The 19049-nt window shown below is 37.2% G+C and overlaps 1 protein-coding gene and 1 long non-coding RNA gene across 2 annotated transcripts; both read left to right on the top strand.

Moving 5' to 3' along the window:
* The first annotated feature begins 1357 nt into the window (after window positions 1-1357).
* On the top strand, window positions 1358-4956 carry LOC113715007 (uncharacterized). The gene is made up of 7 exons (XR_011822302.1): window positions 1358-1664; window positions 3525-3629; window positions 3735-3788; window positions 3857-3929; window positions 4058-4150; window positions 4524-4608; window positions 4708-4956. It is a non-coding gene; the product is annotated as an uncharacterized lncRNA (long non-coding RNA).
* An 11856-nt stretch (window positions 4957-16812) lies between these two features.
* LOC113713986 (uncharacterized) lies at window positions 16813-18636 on the top strand. Its single transcript, XM_027237784.1, has 2 exons — window positions 16813-17796; window positions 17914-18636. The coding sequence occupies exons 1-2, from the start codon at window positions 16813-16815 to the stop codon at window positions 18634-18636; spliced, it is 1707 nt and encodes a 568-aa protein (XP_027093585.1).
* Window positions 18637-19049: the final 413 nt, after the last annotated feature.

Raw genomic sequence — 19049 nt, 5'->3', positions numbered from 1 at the left:
AATTACTGATAATAGTAGTGTGAAAATAATGGTAGAGAATAATAAAATTTAATATGAAAGTAAGTAAAAATCTTGACAATTGCATGACTGGAGTTTGTAATGTATTACAATTTACAATAATGTGATAAAAAAAAGTTTCATTAATTCTATTATGACACCTTAACTTTTGTACTTTAGCCCTATATGTAGTACACCAATTTCTTTAATTCTATTATTACATCCTAACTTTTGCAATTTAGCCCCATATTTAATTCACAAATTTCAATAAGTGAACTATGGTACTCTAACTTTTACAATTTATCCCCATATGTAATACACAAATTTTATTAATTCTGTTAGGGCACCCTATGGTGTTGCAATTTAGCCCTTTTTTCTATTTGCAAAATACAGAAGGTATCTTAATAAACTATGTATACATATTTTATAATTTTTCCAAATTTAGGTAATAATTTGTTATAAATCTAAAAAAATTCCATACATTCCCTATTTATCCTGATGACAACATGGTGGAAAATTAATAAATAGGACAATCTGAAAATAGAGGTCGTTAATAGTAGAATTTAACAATAACTGAATATGAAATTAAGTCTAATCCTAACATTTCCATGATCAAAAAGTTGTTATTAATTATAATTGTCACATTTATCATTTATGAATTGGTACTTATACCAAATACCTAACAATATCTGAATATGAAATTAAGTCTAATCCTAACATTTCCATGATCAAAAAGTTGTTATTAATTATAATAGTCACATTTATCATTTATGAATTGGTACTTATACCAAATACATTTAGCGTTTCGTACATGTATTTGCAAACTATTTCGCTTGTTCAATCAACTAATTCAATCGTCAGATTTTGTTAGACTATAAATCATACATAATTGATAGCACCAAAAAATGAGTACCAAAAAGATTTGGAATAAAAGAATGTTTATTTTTTTTCGAATCATAAATATATTTCTAACAACATTTTTAGTTTTTGTACTATTTTATTATATAATAAATTAGAAAGAGTCCTATATTAGTTAAAAATGCTAAAAATTTTTGCCCAAACACACTAAATTATCATATTCTATTATTTTAATGCAACCTGAGAGTAAAAAAAATAGAAAAACTAATTACATAACATAAAGTTGAGAAAAAGAAAAAATAGAGAGATAGAAGAAAGAACGAAGAAAGCGTGAATTTTTTGCATCTAAATAAGAAGAAGGCGTGTTAGTTATATATTCAGAACTAAGAGCGGCAAATTGAAAAATTCAAGAGGCATGGCGCGGTGAAAGAATTTTAAGGAAACGACATCGTTGCTTCAGTAGTATGCACTCTATGTCCAAAACACTTAGCCAAATTTTCAGACATCTTCTCCCCCTCTCTTTATCCTCCTCACTTCACCGAATGTACTACTCTGTATCAAGCTCGCACTACCAAATCCATCCATGAACTAGAGTTTTCGATTGTTTTCCATAAACAATTAGTGCAAGCACTTTCAATTTGGGTTACTTTGTTGAGCTCGCACCACCAACATCCCTAATTCAGAGCTTGATACATTGGCTTGGTGGCAAGAAATTAGAAATTAGGGCTTGAAAACTTGGGTGAAAGCTGAAGTTTAGAGCTTGAAGCTTGGGGAAAACGGGAAGTTAGGGATTGAAGGCATAGTTTGAGGTAATTTCAATATTTGTGTCTAATTTTGCATTGCATGGTAGGGATGTTCATGGCTATGGCTAGTTGCACCTTCTCTGTTTCTTGTCAGATTTAGTTTTTAGGTTCTTGAATCCCTTTTTGTTTTGGTTTTATAGATTTGTTGGATTTTCATGAATTGGTTCTTTATTAGTGACTTTTGGGTAGAGTCCTGTGAATCTTGATTTGGTTTTGGCAAAATTTGGTCAAATTTCTCATCTCTCTTTGGAAATGCTATTTCTAATTGAAAAGAATAATAAACGAGCTAGCCCATTTTGGCTTTTTATGAAATCTAAAATTTGAGTTTTTAAAGGGGTGAACGCTTCAGTTTTGATTTGGTTTTTCGGTAAAAGCAAGAAAGATTGTTGTTTTTCATCTTTTTGTGGAGTTGGAGATGATTTGAGTTTGTGGACTCGAGAAACTTGAGGTTGGTTTAATGTGCTAAGGTTGTTCAATGGTTGTGGAAGATTTGGTTGAGATGAAATTCAGGCTTGCTGATGGCAGTGACATTGGACCAAGCAAGTTTAGTCCTTCTACAATCGTGTTATCTCTAAAGGAAAAGATGACTTCTTTATGGCCTAAAGGTTATAGTTTACTGAAATCTACACAAAAGTGCTAATTTGCTGTACTTCATATTCCAATTCTTTTGTTTATTTATACTTTGATGTTTTGTATTGTGTTCTATCTAAGCTATGAAAATTTGTCTACCCTTTTGTAGATATATATTGTGGCTAATTTTACTATCTTCAAAATCTGGTGTTGTTTTGTTTACTTTGCTGTCATGGTTTTCCATTTTGACATGTTTGCAAGATGTTTCTCTGATAAAGGATTACCTTACGTGATTCATAAGGTAATTTTTTGTTCTTTGGCTTGTTTAATCTTGTTCCTACTGAGACTTTTGCCTATAACTTTCTATGGTATGACATCCAAGTTCGTTTCATAAATAGTTAAGCTAATTTCTCCAAATCTTTTCATACATTATTTGCATTTTCAGCTTTCTTGTCTGACTTAAAACTTTACTGATTTAACCTCCTAGCTGCAAATCACTCGCCCCTCAGGCATAGGCTGATGCACACAAAAGGAAATGTAGACATACAACAAAAATGGGCGACAGTGGGGAGGTGGCAGGTTAACCCATGTGTCTTATGTTGAAGCAAATAAAAGGAAACTCAGGCTATCTTGCCTTCCTTTAGCCACTGAAATTACTCTACCATCTCTAGCACTGTACTTCCCAAATCCATGTTAGACAAGAAGTGATATTTAAGGACATGAAAATTCCATCATTAATAAAACTTGAAAACAGGTATCTAAAGTTGTAGACTTCATCTTCAGTGGTCCTGCTAACCTGGGACTTAAAATTCTTTCTTTTATTTCAATTAAAATTTCAAGAACAAGGTCTTCCATAGTAAGTTATTGGTGTGCTAGATTCCTAAGGTAATTTTACAAAAAAAAATTTTGTGGGAATGCTGAAAAACATAAATTGAAATCATAAAATGAACTTAATCAGACATGGATGACCATTCTTCTACAATCCAGCAGTGATAAAATTTTTTTGTCAAATATGTACTAAAATAACAAGTAAATTCTTCTAACAAGAACAATGAAATGAGTAACTGTCTAGAAGCTTTTTGTTGGAAAATCTCCACCTAAGAAACTGCACTATAACAAGCAACTGTCCTGATATCTAATTCTCTAGCTAGTTTGTTATAGCCTTGCCTGCACTAGGACTAGGTAGACTACCCATCCAAGCCGGAGGCAACATACTGGTGTGCTCGTGCACAGTCTGGAACAGAGGTGGCAATGCAGCGTAAACTAATGTTGTTTCTTTCATGGCTGAATTTGCAGCACCTGATCCATCTCTGGCCTCTCCGTTTGACCAAACACTAATCTTAGGTTGTAGTCCTTGGATCGCCTCAGCATTGTAGTGCTGGTGGATTCAATGAAGATGAGGTGTAAACACATGCAAAATATATTTCGTTTGCCTTGATCTCATTTTCTTTTGGCATTGATTTTATAGAGAGATACTTATGGGACTTTCTTATTGTTAAAACGCAGGCTCGCTTTTTCTTCCAGCAGCTAATATCTGGTGTTAGTTACTGTCATTCAATGGTGAGATATTAGAACTATTTATTCTTTTTGAGTCGTCTTATTAATATCTCATTGTTCTCTCAATGCAGGAAATCTGTCACAGGGACTTGAAGCTGGAAAACACACTTTTGGATGGGAGTCCAACACCACATCTTAAAATATGTGATTTTGGTTATTCTAAGGCTACAAATCTTTGCATTTGGAATTAAAAAAAATTGTGATTCAATTGACTTCATATTTTTTTCTGTGGATAATTTGAAATTTTGTTGGTTTCTGGCATTTACTTGCAGTCCGGTTTGTTGCACTCACAACCCAAATCGGCAGTTGGAACACTAGCATATATTGCACCTGAGGTCCTGTCAAGGAAGGAATATGATGGGAAGGTCTGTATCATCAAAATTCTTGAAGAATTTACGAAGATTCTCTCCCTCTGAGCATTAGTTTCCTCTTCTAGTTAACTCTTTACTGTGATAGTATAATGGAATTTCCTCCCTTTTGCTGTGATGTGGTATTACTAGATCGACTAGTATCCCCAACTTGCATCCAAACATAGTCAAAAGTAGTAGTACTGTTTCTTCTAAATCAGCAATATGGCCCTTGTCTCAAGCATCTTGTAAACTTTGTGCTAGTGGTTATGCTTGTTCAGTTCATTTCTTCCTGCTAAACAGGCAGGCACTGCTGCCTACTTTCTGCTCATTAAATAGTTTTGTCTCAAGAAGGTCTTCATTCATTTTGTAATTGCTGTCTATTTTCTAGATTGCGGATGTATGGTCCTGTGGTGTGACATTGTACGTGATGTTGGTGGGAGCTTATCATATTGACTTAATTGGATTTTTGTTCAGTATAACTATTCATTCAAATTCAATAGTGTATGCTTGTAATGGCATATTTTTTGACTAAAATCGATTCTAATGCATATGGTACTTTTCTTTCAATGCAGTACAATGCTATTAAATGCTCTTGAGGAGATGAAAAAGGTTGGCTTTTGGATATGCTCATGAAGATGACTTCAGTTTGACACAAATTGCTGCTTTAGTCTATGTTTTTGTTTGGAAAGAGTACTTTATTTTTTTGGATGCGTAATGGCTGTTACTAGTTGAACTGATGTGAATTTAGTACTCTATTGTTTGGATGGATAATGGCTGTTAGTACTTGAACTAATGTGGGCTTTGGAACCCATTTTGGTTAATGTGTGTTGTGATGAATTTAGAGATGTTTATAACTATATATATATATTTGAGGGTTCATTGTACATTAATTACTATCGTTTTTTGCATTAGTCGAGCCACAATTTTCTACTATGGTTGTTGAAAATGCAATAGAATTGCAGCTCTGGTAGATAAAGTTGTAAGTTCATTAAGTGACGATTATTCTTGTCACAGAATACTAGGAGTGAGAGTGACAAGTTCAAGTTGTCACTGTGCGCGTTCAAATTTGTGACGACTTCTGCTATCTTTTATGACAAAAAATTTTTGGAAACAGTGACAAAAAATTTCGTTACAGAATACTATTCTTTAGTGACGACTTAGTCTTCTTCATTAAATAATAATATTTAGTGACGACTTTGTAGAGGTTGTCACACGTACCCATTTGTGACATAGAATTAGTGACAACGATGTCACAATGGAAAAAGTCGTCACTATACTCATATAATGACGACCTTCTAATTTTTAGTGATGACTTTCTATTGTCACAAAAGGCCAAATTTCTTGTAGTGATTCTCCGATTAAATTCGTGATTTGTTGCTAAATATGTCACATATGGTTGAATTATTGATGTATGTGGTGAAATAGAGGCTTGGATCATGATTTTCCATTTTATTGGAATTTTTACAACTTTCCTATGATTCTTCTAGTGCTTAAAATTTGGGGCTTTGATGTTTAAAGTTTAGTATGGGAAGTTAAGATGGTGAAGCAAGCCAAAAATAAAGAAATTAGCATTTGATTTCAAGAATTTCCAGATTTCAGGAACTTGAAAATTCAGTTCTGCCCGGCACTGTTACTCATAGTTAGAGGCCGAATTAGCCTTAGATTAAAACATGAAAGTTGTAGAGAATGGTGGATTATAGGTGCCTACAAAATATCAGCTCAATCGGAGTAACGTAGCCTGTGAAAGGACCAAAATACCCTCACTATTTTAGGATGTTTCCAGTGTTCCGTTTTAGTCAGTTCATCCAGTTTATCATGTTTATTCACAAGGATCCGTGCTGATTTAACCATTTTCGAAAACATGAAAGTTTTCGTACTCTGTCTTAGCTTTTCAAAGCATCCAAGAATGCCTTAAACGGACCTTGGTAGCCTGAGATATGACCATTCTAGTGCAATGCGGATGATTCGCCATATAGTTGGAAGTTGGCTCTGTAATTTGGGAATTTGACCAGGTTACTCTGGAAATTGGACTAAATGATCTTCATGAACATTGTAGCCCTATGTCTTAGCTTCGAAACGGTATTAGTTATACACCAATCCGATAAGCGTAGTATCGGTTGTGTCATTTCCGCAAAAACCCGTCAAATCTGTTTTTGTTTAATATCTTTTCCGCACTTGTTACTAGTATGATTGTTGTCCTTATGTTATCTTGAGCCTATTGGACGGCTATTGAAGTTAGATTGTTGTGTGTGTACTTTTGGGGTTGAATGAGAAAAATAATGAAGCCAAAATGGCTGGAAAATTAGGTAAACACAAAGGGCATGCTGCCCAAATTCACGTTCGAAGACTAGAGAAATATACTTGCGACTTGAGTAAGGATTAAGAGTGACTACTACTTGAACCATCTAGGATATTTGTGTCTTGTTTTACCGACGTATATCAGTAAGGACTTGGCCAAACTTGTACCCTTGAGAAATAAAATAATGACTGCTTGAAGTACGTTTTCCTTGTACTTTTGACTCAAATGACATTTCCAAGTATAATGTTATAAAGTTATATAGTTTGAAAAGCGAGCGAGTGTTTCACGAATATTCTCCAAGTGAATTTCAATATTCTTGATTCTTATTGAACGAAATGTTTAAGTTTCGAGCCTTAGTTATTTTTAAAAGTTCTTAAACAATGTTTTATCGCAGATTTGGACTCCGCACACGGAGTAATACCCGAACGTAACTCGTAAAGGTACCGCATTTTGGGTGAGTGCTTCCAAATACTTGGTTGACCTGGACACTTGTTCATAATACTTGTACATAATTGATATGAGATGTGTTGATCGGACAAGAGTGTACCTTATCGCACTTGCCCAAACATGATCTATACTTGTTTATTGTTGCAATTAACTTGATATACTTGTACTTGAGTTGTAAGTGCGGAGCGGCAGTATGTACTACACTCAATCCGAGTGGGAGGTGCCGCTCATTCCCGTCTCCATACTTTTATTTTAATTCAGTCGATTGGAGTGTTATCTCATCGACTTTTGGGGACCCCAAACCCCATTGGCTAGTTAATCGAGTCGAGCCGGCAAGGGTTTGGTCGATTAGATAACGAACCATGGGTCGTTAGATATGTCGAGTGGAGAGATATCTCCTCGACTAATCGGTATACTCGAGTATTACCACCCGTGTTTATTGAGGATTTTGGGCCCAGTAAGGGGTGTGAATGGTCGACGGAGAGTAGTGTAAGTGGTGCTCTACTGGATTGGTTACTCACTTGAAGGTTGACGGAGTGTCAACTATTATTTAATCAAGCTCTGGTGAGGCGCTGGGAATTTGGCTCCTGAGAGCCGTCCGTATCCTTATACTTTGGAATGATTATTGTTTATTGGATTATTGATTCTTCTGAAAAATTTTTACACTCGCTCACTTTGAAATTTGCTACTTGAAGTGTTATTGTTCACTCTTATGAACTTTTGATGCCATTAACTTGCTACATTGATATTCGTACTTTTAAAATGGTTAATTTGTTATTTGGAACCTCACTGGGCTTTTAGCTCATTCCACGCCATTTATTTTCCTTACAGGGGGTACGAGCGAGGCATGAGACATGTATAGACTAGCGTAGTCTAGTTGTTTTGAGTTTTGCTTTTGTACTCACGCTAGTACCCGACTAAGGTTGATTGTACTCAAACTGTAAACACTTTGAAGTTTTTTTTTTGGTATGTAGAAACTTTGTATCTGGATTTGAGCATCAATGTATATATTAAGTTGAAGTGGATATGTTATTTATTTTCTATGGATGCACGTTATTTTACTTGAGTTATGAGTGAGTGTGTGAGTGAGTGCTGGCGAGAGTTGGGCAGGCGGTCCGCCGAACCCTTTGGTTCGCCTTAGGGGAAGGTGGGGCCGTCACAGATGGTATCAGAGCTCTTATCGAGCTCGTGCCGGGAGAAGTTTCTCGGACTGTGAGGATTGACTTGTTAAGTGTAGATCAATTGTCTATTATTGGGGACCTTAGATATATATGCTAGGTAGGAATCTCTAATGCAGGTGATTTACTCTTGGGACCGGCCGGCTCGAGTTGTGAATTACCTTATTGTGGATTCTTGTACCTGAACACCCAGGAGTATTATCATGGACGAATCGAGTAATAGTCTGGTCAGGGTTCCTATAGAGGATGATTAGGTTGTAGTATATGTCGAGAAAGTCTCACCGAAGACCGATTTCTTTCTTCTACCCTTGATTGTGCTCCCTTGATGCCTAGTATGTTAAGATATTACCCTAATTATGTTCTATCTTCCCGTCCGTTTCATTCAATTTTTAAACCAACCGATGTATGGTTAGATTATTACTTCTGCTTAGTTACTTACCCAGATTCGTTGATCTGCCTGACAGACTATCACTTGAGTCCCAGTGAATCTGTGAGATGGCACAATTGGATGATATATATAAGGAAATCGAGGTTCTTCGAAATGAAATAGAGGTCCAAAATAGACTAGCCGAGAATTGGGAAGGGCGATGGAAACACGAATATTCGGAGAAACTTGAGCTATTGCACGAGAACATAGCACTAAAAAGGCAATACGAAGGGATTCCTGAAGAGGTTTTAGCAATGGCACGAGGTAAAACTTTTACGAAGAATCCAGAAAAAGCCCAAAGGATAGAAATTGCAAGGACACAAGTGAAGGGCTTCCATGCAAAGAAAAGGGTGCACCTAGTGAAAATCAAAGTCAAGAACAAGGTGAACGAGGTAGGCCACCCTTTAAAGTAGGTCGAGGAGCTAGTGGTGTGAAAATTTTGGGGACATCAAAAGAAGGTACTCCGAGGGGAGCCCCAGGTGGAGGACATCGACTGAAAGCTGTCTCACAAGGAGATCAAACCTCGACCCTCCATTTATCGTGTGGCTATTGTGGGAAAGTCAACCATACTAAGGAGAGTTGTTGGAAAAGAGGGGGAGAATGCCTGCGATGTGGGAGCACCAAGCATTGGATTGCTGATTGTCCAGTTCTATTACGGGAAAAGAAAGGGGCCCAGAAATCAACCAAAACTAACCCTAGGCCGTCGAAGGGGGAAGAGAACGTAGAAGGTATGATCTGCCATTTAACTTAAGGTTTTGTGGTCCTGATGGTAAGAAAATTTCGAGAACGAAATTTTTTTTAGTAGGGGAGATTATGATACCCCGAATATTAGGAGGTTGGTTGTAAAGAAGATATTAAAGTGTATTTCTTTGGGTTTGATTTAAAACCTTGTTTTGTTATTAAAAAGACTAGAAACCCTAAAAGTCTAATCAAAACCCTAGTTTCACTTGTGATTGACCGTTTTCTCAAATTTCTCATATTTTAACCGTAACCTTAAATTCAATTTATGGAATTGTAAAACCCTCACGTTTTTCGTAAAAATACCCTTTTATTTGGAAATTATTCTTTTATTATAGTGTAGACACCAAATTCTTGGTGTAATTTCATGTATTTTTTATTTTTAGTTTTTTATTTGTAGTGTTAGTTTTATTTGTTTTTTTTGTTTTGTTTTTGTTTTTAATTTCTAGTTTTATTTTTATTTTTAAGTTTTTATCCTAGATTTTCTTGAAAAAAAAAAGTGGAAAAATTCAAAAAATATGCTTTAGTCGTTTTTTTATTTAAATTCAATGTTTTCTTGAAAGAAAAATGAAAAAAAAAGAAAGGCAAAATAAAATTAAAAAAAAGGGAAAAATGGAAAAATTGGAAAAATCACAACTTTGATTGTTTATTATTTCTAGTTTGTCTGATGGTTTTAAATTAGTGTTTTTCTTTATTTAAATTTCCTTTTACATTTTTGTATTTTAAAAAAAAAAAGAAAAAGAAAAAAAAGAAAAAAAGAAAAAAGGGGAGTGTCGCGGCATGCACGCTGCAATTTTTTGCAGCGTGCAAAGGACAATTACAATAGCCATCGGATGGCTGGATGGGAAGGCAAGGACAAGCCCTTCATCCTCACCATTGGGGTGAGGGTTTAGGAGATTGGGAAGTTGGTATAAAAGGGAAGAGAAGGCATCAGCCGCAAAGGTTTTCTTGGGGGGAGTTGACGGCTAAAACCAGAGAGAGCCGAGAGAGTTTCTTGGGGGAGAGAGAAAGGAACGGCTGAAAATCTGGGGGAGAGGTTTTTCATCAGAGTGAACGGCAAAAGAAAAAGACAAGAGAGAAAGGAGAAGAGAGAGGGCTGAAAAATCTGGAGTGAGCAAGAGAGAGGGAGAGATTAAGGGGGGAGCGAGAGAGAGATTCTGGTGGATGGCGTAGGAAAAGAAGAAAGCTACGGAGAGAGGTTTTGAGTGGACAGCTAACAGAAAGCAGGAGAGAAAGAGAGAGCGCTCGAGAGGAGGAAAGAACGACCGATGAAAGCAAAGCTGGTTGACATCTGGTGGAGAATCTGGAAGGCTAAGATCTGAGAAGAAGAAACCAAGCAAGAGGAAACTAAGAAAGGAGAGGCGACTTCATCAACGAAAGAGTTCATGCATCAAGCAATTCTTGGGTTTTTCATTTTTCAGAAGCAACGTGTGAGGTAAACCCGTTCTGTTTCTTATCATTTCAGCATAGTCCTGTGAAAGTTTGAGTGCATCGCGGCTGCTTCTTGTTTCTTTCCTTGTACATGCATCTGTTAGTTTATTTGTCTATGGATCCTGATACTTTTGAGAAATTTGTGAGCATTTGAAAGCTTTATGGCAATTGGATGTTCAATGAATAGATGATTTGGCTAGAAAGGCAGTAACTTTCAATGAATCTAATTTCATTTTGTCGCAAGTTTCTTCCTTTTTCTGCATCTTCCTTGATTAATGACATGTTTGAATCTTCGGGAAATGGATGATGTTGTTTGAGTGATGTGACCACAAATGGGCTGAAACCATTACAATGGATTTTGTTTACTGTGGGGGTTCATCAGAGTTTCATTTTCGCATAAGTATATTAGAGTCGGATGAAATTGCTGCAACGAATCCAAAGCCCTCGGCTTTTTGCAGCAGCATGGATGGACCCTGCTTCCTTCTTTCGTTAGTTAAAGTTTTGCTTGTGTTGGTATGTGGTTTGCATCTTTGCCATTAGTTTCCTTCCTTGTGTTTCTGTCGCATTTTATGCATTCATTCGTGTAAGTTGGGGCTGCACTTGCAACAGAAAATTGCAGCAGAGTACAGGTTACCGCACCTACTCTGCTGTCTGCCTTTGCCGTGACCATTCACCAGGCTTTGGCCTCTTCTTTTTCTTTTGTTGTTAAGTAATCCGGTGTGGAAAGGGGGCATTGGGAAACTGGTTTGAGTTGGCATGTCTGAGTCCTTAAAGCATTTGAAAAATGTTCTAATATTTTGCTGAAAAATGAACCAATGAAGCTGCCAAAGCATTTCTTTTTTTTGTTGCATGAAGTTTGTCCAGATTTTTACGTCTTTTCCTGCTATGTTTTTGTTTGTTTGGATGTGAGGTTTTGTGATTTCGTTGATAAGATCATAGGTTTACTATTTGGTTGAAAATCTGGCCGTGTTAGGATGAGAGAATCCTGTTTGATGAACACATGGAGTACATTTGATCATAACTGAAAGTTGCAGAATTTTGCTTTTGATGCTTGCATGATCCCTTTGTGTGAATTTCTGGTACTTAAGTGAAAAGTGAGATGAATGTTTGATAATTGTGTTGTTGTTTGAAGTCTTGAGATATTGATTGTTTGAATGAAAGAAAGCCGCGCCTAAAGTTTTGCAAGCAAAAACTTTCATCAGATGCTTCAATATCCGTTGTTGCAGAAATTTTTCTCGTGCATGCATGGAATAATTCTTCAAAATTGCCTCTTAACCCCCTCAAGTTTCCCCTTATGTCATTATGACCCAGAAAATTGAGAAAACTAATCAATTGGGTCCCTGAGATTTTTTGCAGCAATGCATTATGGCCCAATTACATTCCATGTTCTTGCAATTAGGTCCTAAGGTGTTTTCATTTGAATCATTAATTGATCTTTATTATTTTGGGAACCTTTGAAGCTCTTTGATGATTCATTTTGACGTTGATTGTGATTGATTAGTGGTCGTTATTGGGTCCTAGAAATGCAAGTTTAAACCATTCCTGGACCTTCATTCACTCTTGGATTCTTGGGATATGATGTTTGCTTGGACTCTATTTTTTACTTGGGGACCTTTGAGTTTTTAAATGCTTCAATTAGGGTCAAATAATTTGAGTAGTGCTTGCATTTGGGTCTTTAGTAGATGTTATGCTTGGGGATTGGATGATCATGCCTTTTGCCTGGGTCTTTAAGTAGTTTTGACTTCATTGAGTTGCAATTGAGGGAAAGTTTGATGTTTCGATGGATTCAAATTGTTTAGTTTATATCTTATCACTAAATTGGTGCATTAATCTTTTGTTTTTGGTGATTTTAGCCTAAGTTAGTCTTTTCTTGGGTGACTCTAGCCAAGTTGAGTTTGTTTACTTCCTTAGTATCACCAACGGGGAGGTATAATCTCTTTTACCCCTTTTGTTTCTCTCCTATGTGGACTAATGTGCTAATTGAAATTTGCATGTCTACTTGCTTTCCTAGCCTCTCCTTATTTCCTTTCATTTATTTCATTTACTTTTGATTTTTATTAATGGGGTATGTGTACACCTCTTGGCTTGTAATAGATAGGGCGTAGCAAGTAATTTGGTCCATTTTCCCTTTCCCCTTTGTTTTAGTTAGCAAATGTAATGGTTGCATGCCTATGTGTTATATGTTAAATGCTTTATTAGGATCTTGCATCTAGTCAAGCATGATGAGTGCTACATGATTTAGGTGATTTGCATGTCTACTCGCTTTTTGTAGTATAGATGAATGGAATGGACGAATGTACGTCACCACACTAGTCCAACGCTAGTTGTGGTTCATCTTTTTCACTAATCTAATGATAGTAGGATGACATAGAAAGGGCTAGTCCAATGCTAGATCCAATAGGTTTTTTTTTTTCCTTTTTTCATTAAGTGCATGATCACCACATATCACGCATTTTTCCTTAGTTTATCATTTGGTATGTTCCTCAAGCCCCTTCCCCTTCACTTTAGGACTTGCATCTCATGCTAGTTAGGGTTCATTTGCGTGAAAATCCCCTCTTGATAAGGGAAATGAGCGAGTGTGGCTACTCGATAGCCTTAGCACGCTAGTTTTACCTTCTAATCCGAGGGAAAATCAAAGTCGAAAAATTAGGCGTCATCCCCGTACCCAATTTGTTGCATTCCCTTAGGGACATACTTTCATTTTTTCTCACTTCCATGCTCTTTTAATCACCTTTTTTTTTCCACATTTCTCAATCCATATTTTTCATTATGTTTTACTCATCTTACTCCACAAGTAGAATTCAAATTTCACATATATATATTTATAATCCTATCTTAATTCATTTGCACACACTAATACTTTGATTTTTCATCCAAATTCACACGTGCACTTTCTTTACACACTCACACACTAATACTTTGATTTTTCATCCAATTTCCCACGTGAACTTTCTTTACACATGCGCACACAAACACTTTGTTTTTTTTACACCATTTCATACATGAATCTTTTCATACACTTGCACACTTGCATTTGAGTCACCATTTGCATCAATCGACCTCTATGAGGTTTCCCTTTGTTGGCCGCCACAATCCATGTGGTTTGGGACCAAAAGCCTCACAAGAGACATCGTAGAATTTAGGATTGCATTTTCTTTTCCGTTTTGCATTAATATAGTCATATCCAACGTGCGATACATACATTGGGTAGAAGATTAGGAAAGGTAAGGTTAAGTCGCGCAACTAGCCTTGGCTAGGTCAAAGGGGTGCCTTGGATTCTATCCTTGCCTTCCCCTTTGTCAAATGTGACTCCCGAACCTTTTTCTTTGGCTTACGTGGACTAGGAGTTGTTTTTAAAAGGGTTTTACTACTTTGTCTTTAAAAATTTATTTTTAGGTGACTTGGTACACCTTAATCATTACCAAGTGGCGACTCCAATTTCTCATTCAAAAACCCTTTTTAAAAAACTATTTTTGGGTCAAATCGTCGCTTTATTCAAGTCCCATATTAGACCCATATCTTTTTCAACTCACAAAAATCATTTTCCAATCAAAATTGAATCAAAAACATCTTTCTCAAACCATTTATTTTTCTTATCAAAAAATGGGGCGCGACAGTTGGCGACTCCACTGGGGATTTCCTAAGTGGGTCCAAGCATTTTGACTTAACCATTTGTTTCCTTTTTCTACCCTTTCTATGCATGGCATGTGGATATTAGGATTGCATTTTTCATTTTTAGGACCTTTTGTCTTATATACGTAATCAAACCAATCCCTCGACTCACGAATGTATGTTTGAATGAATGTTTACTTGTCATTTCGCGCTTGCATTGCATTTTGGGTAAGGGATGTCACCCTAGAGCCTCGCGTTGGTTCTTGACCCTTCCCCTCCAAACGAGCACTAGCATACGAGCATACGCTTTACTTCTTTTATCCCTTTTATTTTTCTTTAGTGGCTTGTCACGCCACTCCACCCTATTAGGATTAGGTGACTCACTTGGACATGTGATCACGACACGATGTGTGTGTAGCATGTTCCAATGGGTCACTCAATCTTCCGCTTAAAGCTATTGATTGATAGCCTTTAGCTTTTGGTCGAAGATTGAGGTTTTGATAGATTCACTCAAACACGTAGCCGTGACACGATGTGTGCGTAGCGGTGTTTGGGGAATCGCTCGAGCCACCGACGAGAAACCTTGGGGGTGATGACCCTTGGTTTCTAAGTCTGAAGGTTTGGGGACCTGAGCTTATCGAGTCTAGATGCATTAGCGAACCCCAACCTCATGCATCCATACTAGAATTGCCTAGGGTAGAGTCAACTGTACCCTAAATTAGGAAACACTATTTCACGAGGGGAGGGGTCCCACCCCTCTTTCCTTATCTGTCTTTGTTGCTTAATTGTCCAATGTGTTATGTGATTACGTGTTGAACTCACGTTTCCTTGTCTCTTGTCTTTTGCATTCACAAACATTAGGAAATAAGAGGTCTGGCATGACTCTCTTTTAGAACCTACCTTTATAGACAGGCTATTGCACGTTTAAAGATTTTGGTATTCATAGATTAATGATTGCATATCATTCTAAGCCTACCCTGGCAGATAAAGGGTTCCTTAGGTCACATTTCATTTCGAATTGCATTTTTTTTCCTGCTTTAATAACTGGCATCATGCATTAAACCCTAGAAAGGGAATGCCACTTAGGGGATCCCGTGTTAGGAATAAAACCACCTTGTGTCTCGGATACTTAATCCAAAAAGAGACTTGCACGTTTACGTTTTTGTATCATCCAAAGGGGTAGTGCACAAGGTAAGGTAGGGTCCGATCATTTTCATAGAACGATCTTTGGATTATGAACGTCTAATAATCACTTTTTGGCCATTTTATCAAAATTGGTAAAAATCCCTTGCGTAAAGGACATTAACTTGAAGAAAATTCACAAATAATTCCTCCTATTGAGACGATAAATAAATTAAGGCCAAAATTTGATTTTAGAAGGTCATAGACTAAAGCATCTCAATAATTTTGAAATAACCAATGGTCGGACAATTCAATCAATCCAGTTTGCCAATTCATTCAATTTCATTAATTCATTCGACCAATTTACCCTTTTAGGGTGATTTGGCCGATTTTTGAATAAATCCTTAGCTCCATTTCAATTCATTTGTTCAATTTACCCTTTTTAGGGTCATCCGGTCAATTTTTGAATAAATTATCAATTTTCATTCAATTCATTTGACCAATTTACCCTTTTTAGGGTCATCTAATCATTTTTGAATAAATCATCAATTCGTTTGACCAATTTACCCTTTTAGGGTCATTTGGCCGATTTTGAATAAATCATTAACTCCATTTCATTCGTTTGGCCAATTCACCCATTTTTAGGGTAATAGAGCCGATTTTGAATAAATCAAGTTTCGTTCAACTCATTTGACCAATTTCTTCTTTTAGGATGATCCGGTCGATTTTGAGCGAGTTATTAAATTTCACTCAATTCATTTGGGCCGTTTCTCTTTTTAGGGTAATCTAGTCGATTTTAAATGAATGGTCAATTTCATTCAACTCATTTGACCAATTAGGGTTTCAAGGTCGAATTTCAAATTGAGAAACCTAGTTGATTTTGAGAAAACCATCCATTTGTATCCAGCCATTTGATCAGTTGGAGTTTTTGACTTGTGCTTCACTGAGAAAAGTTGTCAAAACGAATTCCAATCTCTTCTATAGGAAGTTCGTCAAGGTCAAACCCGTGCGTTTTTGCAAGTTCTTGTATCGATCAAAAGTGATCAATCCCTTCGGATTAGGTCCTCATTTTGACAAATGTTTTTCGTCTCTCCAATTGACCAAATTTTCAAAATTATTTTTTACTCAATGAGTTGATCAGATCCATCAGGTATGGTATAGTGCCTACCTCAGAGGATTGCATTTTCATTCTAGGCCTACCCTTGGCACAAAAAGGGTTCCCCCATAGGACATGCATCCGAATTACTTTAATTGTTACTAACTCCTGTCTTTTCCTTTTTCCTTTTTCTTTTCTTTTTGACAGCAATCAATCAAGAAGGGTATCTAATAAAGGTTTTCCTACATTCTCAGGTAGTATATAGTTACCCGAAAAAGCTCCATTATCACCCGATCGCGTAACCGAGCTTCAAGAGATAGCGTAAACATGAGTACCCATCCAGAATCATCTGATAGGCCCGCAACTACATCACCGACTGACTTGACAAATCTGGGAGCTCAACTGCGTGAAGTTCTAAACCGATTTAATGAGCTGAGCGTTGGAATGATGGCCCAACGGCGAGTAATCGATCAATTGGTAGCTAGTGGTGCTAGCGGTGAACAACATGAGCCCCTACCTCCTGGCCACTCTGAACCTCAACCCATATTTTTACCTTATATTCAAACCTCTGTTACTTCACAAGTCATAAACCCACTTGAGGAAGTCTTTACTTATCCCACTCATGGCCCACAACCTGCTTATGCACCTTACATCCAAACTAACCCTCCTCATGTCCAAATTCCCCAAAATTATCCGCTAATTACTATGAGCATGCCATTCGAGCCACAGGGACCTTATTATTACTCTACCGCTAAGCCATTCACCCTAGATACCGCTGTTCAAGGGAAAGTTGAAGCCGGGGAGTCATCCGCACCAGTGGATAAGAATTTGGTAAAGCGATTGGATCGGTTTGAAGAGTTCATAAGGAAAAGCCAAGGCTTGAGCAAACAAGGAGGGTTAGACTACAACGATCTGTGCCTATTTCCGGATATGCAATTGCCAATGGGTTTCAAAGCACCCAAATTTAGCAAGTACGATGGAACTGGCAATCCCAAAACACACCTTCGGATGTTCGCAAACAAACTTGGAGAACTGATAGATGATGAGAATTTACCTGTACGTTTATTTCCCGAGAGCCTAGAAGGCGACGCGTTGGATTGGTATTCCAATTTGAAGACTGAGGATATGAGATCTTGGATAGATTTGTCAACTGCTTTTATGAGGCAGTACGAATATAATTGCGAGCTTGCTCCAACGAGGGCCACACTTGAGGGGACTAAAAGAAAACCATCTGAGGACCACAAGACATATGCAAAGAGATGGAGAAAATTAGCTGCCAAAGTGGAGCCTCCCATGACTGAAAATGAGATTGTTCGTACGTTCATCAAAACTCATGACCCGCCCTATTTTGAGGAAATTTTTCGAATGACTGGATGTTCCTTTGCTGAAATTGTCAATAAATTGGAAGAATTTGATGAGTTTGTGAAGGCCGGAAAAATTGTTAATGTGTCAACATTGAAGATGCAACTAGAGGCTCTGCAAGGCCAGAATAACAGTGGAAAAAAATCCCAATCTAAGGGAAAAGAAGAGGAAACTGCTTATGTTGGGGATCAGGGCCCCTCGCCCAGACCTAGATTTTCAAACCGCCTTGCTTATTCATCACCCTATCCATACTACCCAAACTCCCGTCCTATCCACCATAGTACCATAAACCGTTCTCGACCTCGACCAAATTATCCAAATGTACTCACACCACCCTTTCAAAATCCTCAACCAAATCTCCAAACTAGACCTCGCCCTCCTTTTAACCCAAGACCTATTCCACCCCCTAGCCCAAATTACTACTACCAACAAACCAGTGACACCCAAAATTCAACGTCACACCGAACCTTCACCAATCTAGGTCGGCCTGTTGACCAATTATATGAGCAATTGAAAGCTGCCGGGAGAATTGGTGTTATACCTCCTAAGATCTATTCTAAGCGCTTTCCATCTGACTATGACCCTCAAACAGTCTGCACTTATCATTCTGGAGCTCCCGGGCATTCCACCAACGATTGTCGGGCATTGAAACATAAAATCCAGGATATGATCGAAGTCGGAGAAATAGTGCTAAGGAAAAAGGGTGAACAAGGACCGAGCATAAATACAAATCCCTTTCCCGAACACAAGGACATCTTTGAGGCATCCAACCCCAATGAAGAAATCTGAAAATCCTGGAAATGGCTGAATTAGTGAGGTTCCTTTTGAAGGGAAGTTTTGATAAATTTGGGGAGTTGTTTTTGTTAAAACAAATGAAAATCGTACATTACATGTGTCTTTTGTTTAAATATGTTTTTTGTAAATAGTTTTCAATCAAGTGGCTGCTAAAGACACGTTCCATGATATTAAGTCTGGTTTTTCAATAAAATGTACAGTCTTATATATTGTGACTTACACATTCTTTTCAGATGGCCCAGAATAAAACCGTCTGACCCTTTGGATATCACTGTTCAGAAATTTGATGGCAGTAATCTCATAAATATGAATGTGAATTTCAAAAATGAGATGAGTAGGGAAGAGGCATCCGAAAATGTTTCAAAGAAGCCCGAATGGAATAAAAGAAGTCCAAGCCAAATCGGGAT

This window comes from Coffea arabica, chromosome 10c, assembly GCF_036785885.1.
Source record: "Coffea arabica cultivar ET-39 chromosome 10c, Coffea Arabica ET-39 HiFi, whole genome shotgun sequence".
Classification (NCBI taxonomy): Eukaryota; Viridiplantae; Streptophyta; class Magnoliopsida; order Gentianales; family Rubiaceae; genus Coffea; species Coffea arabica.
Note: the sequence above shows the minus strand (reverse complement) of the source record. Positions and strands in the feature narration are given on the sequence as shown.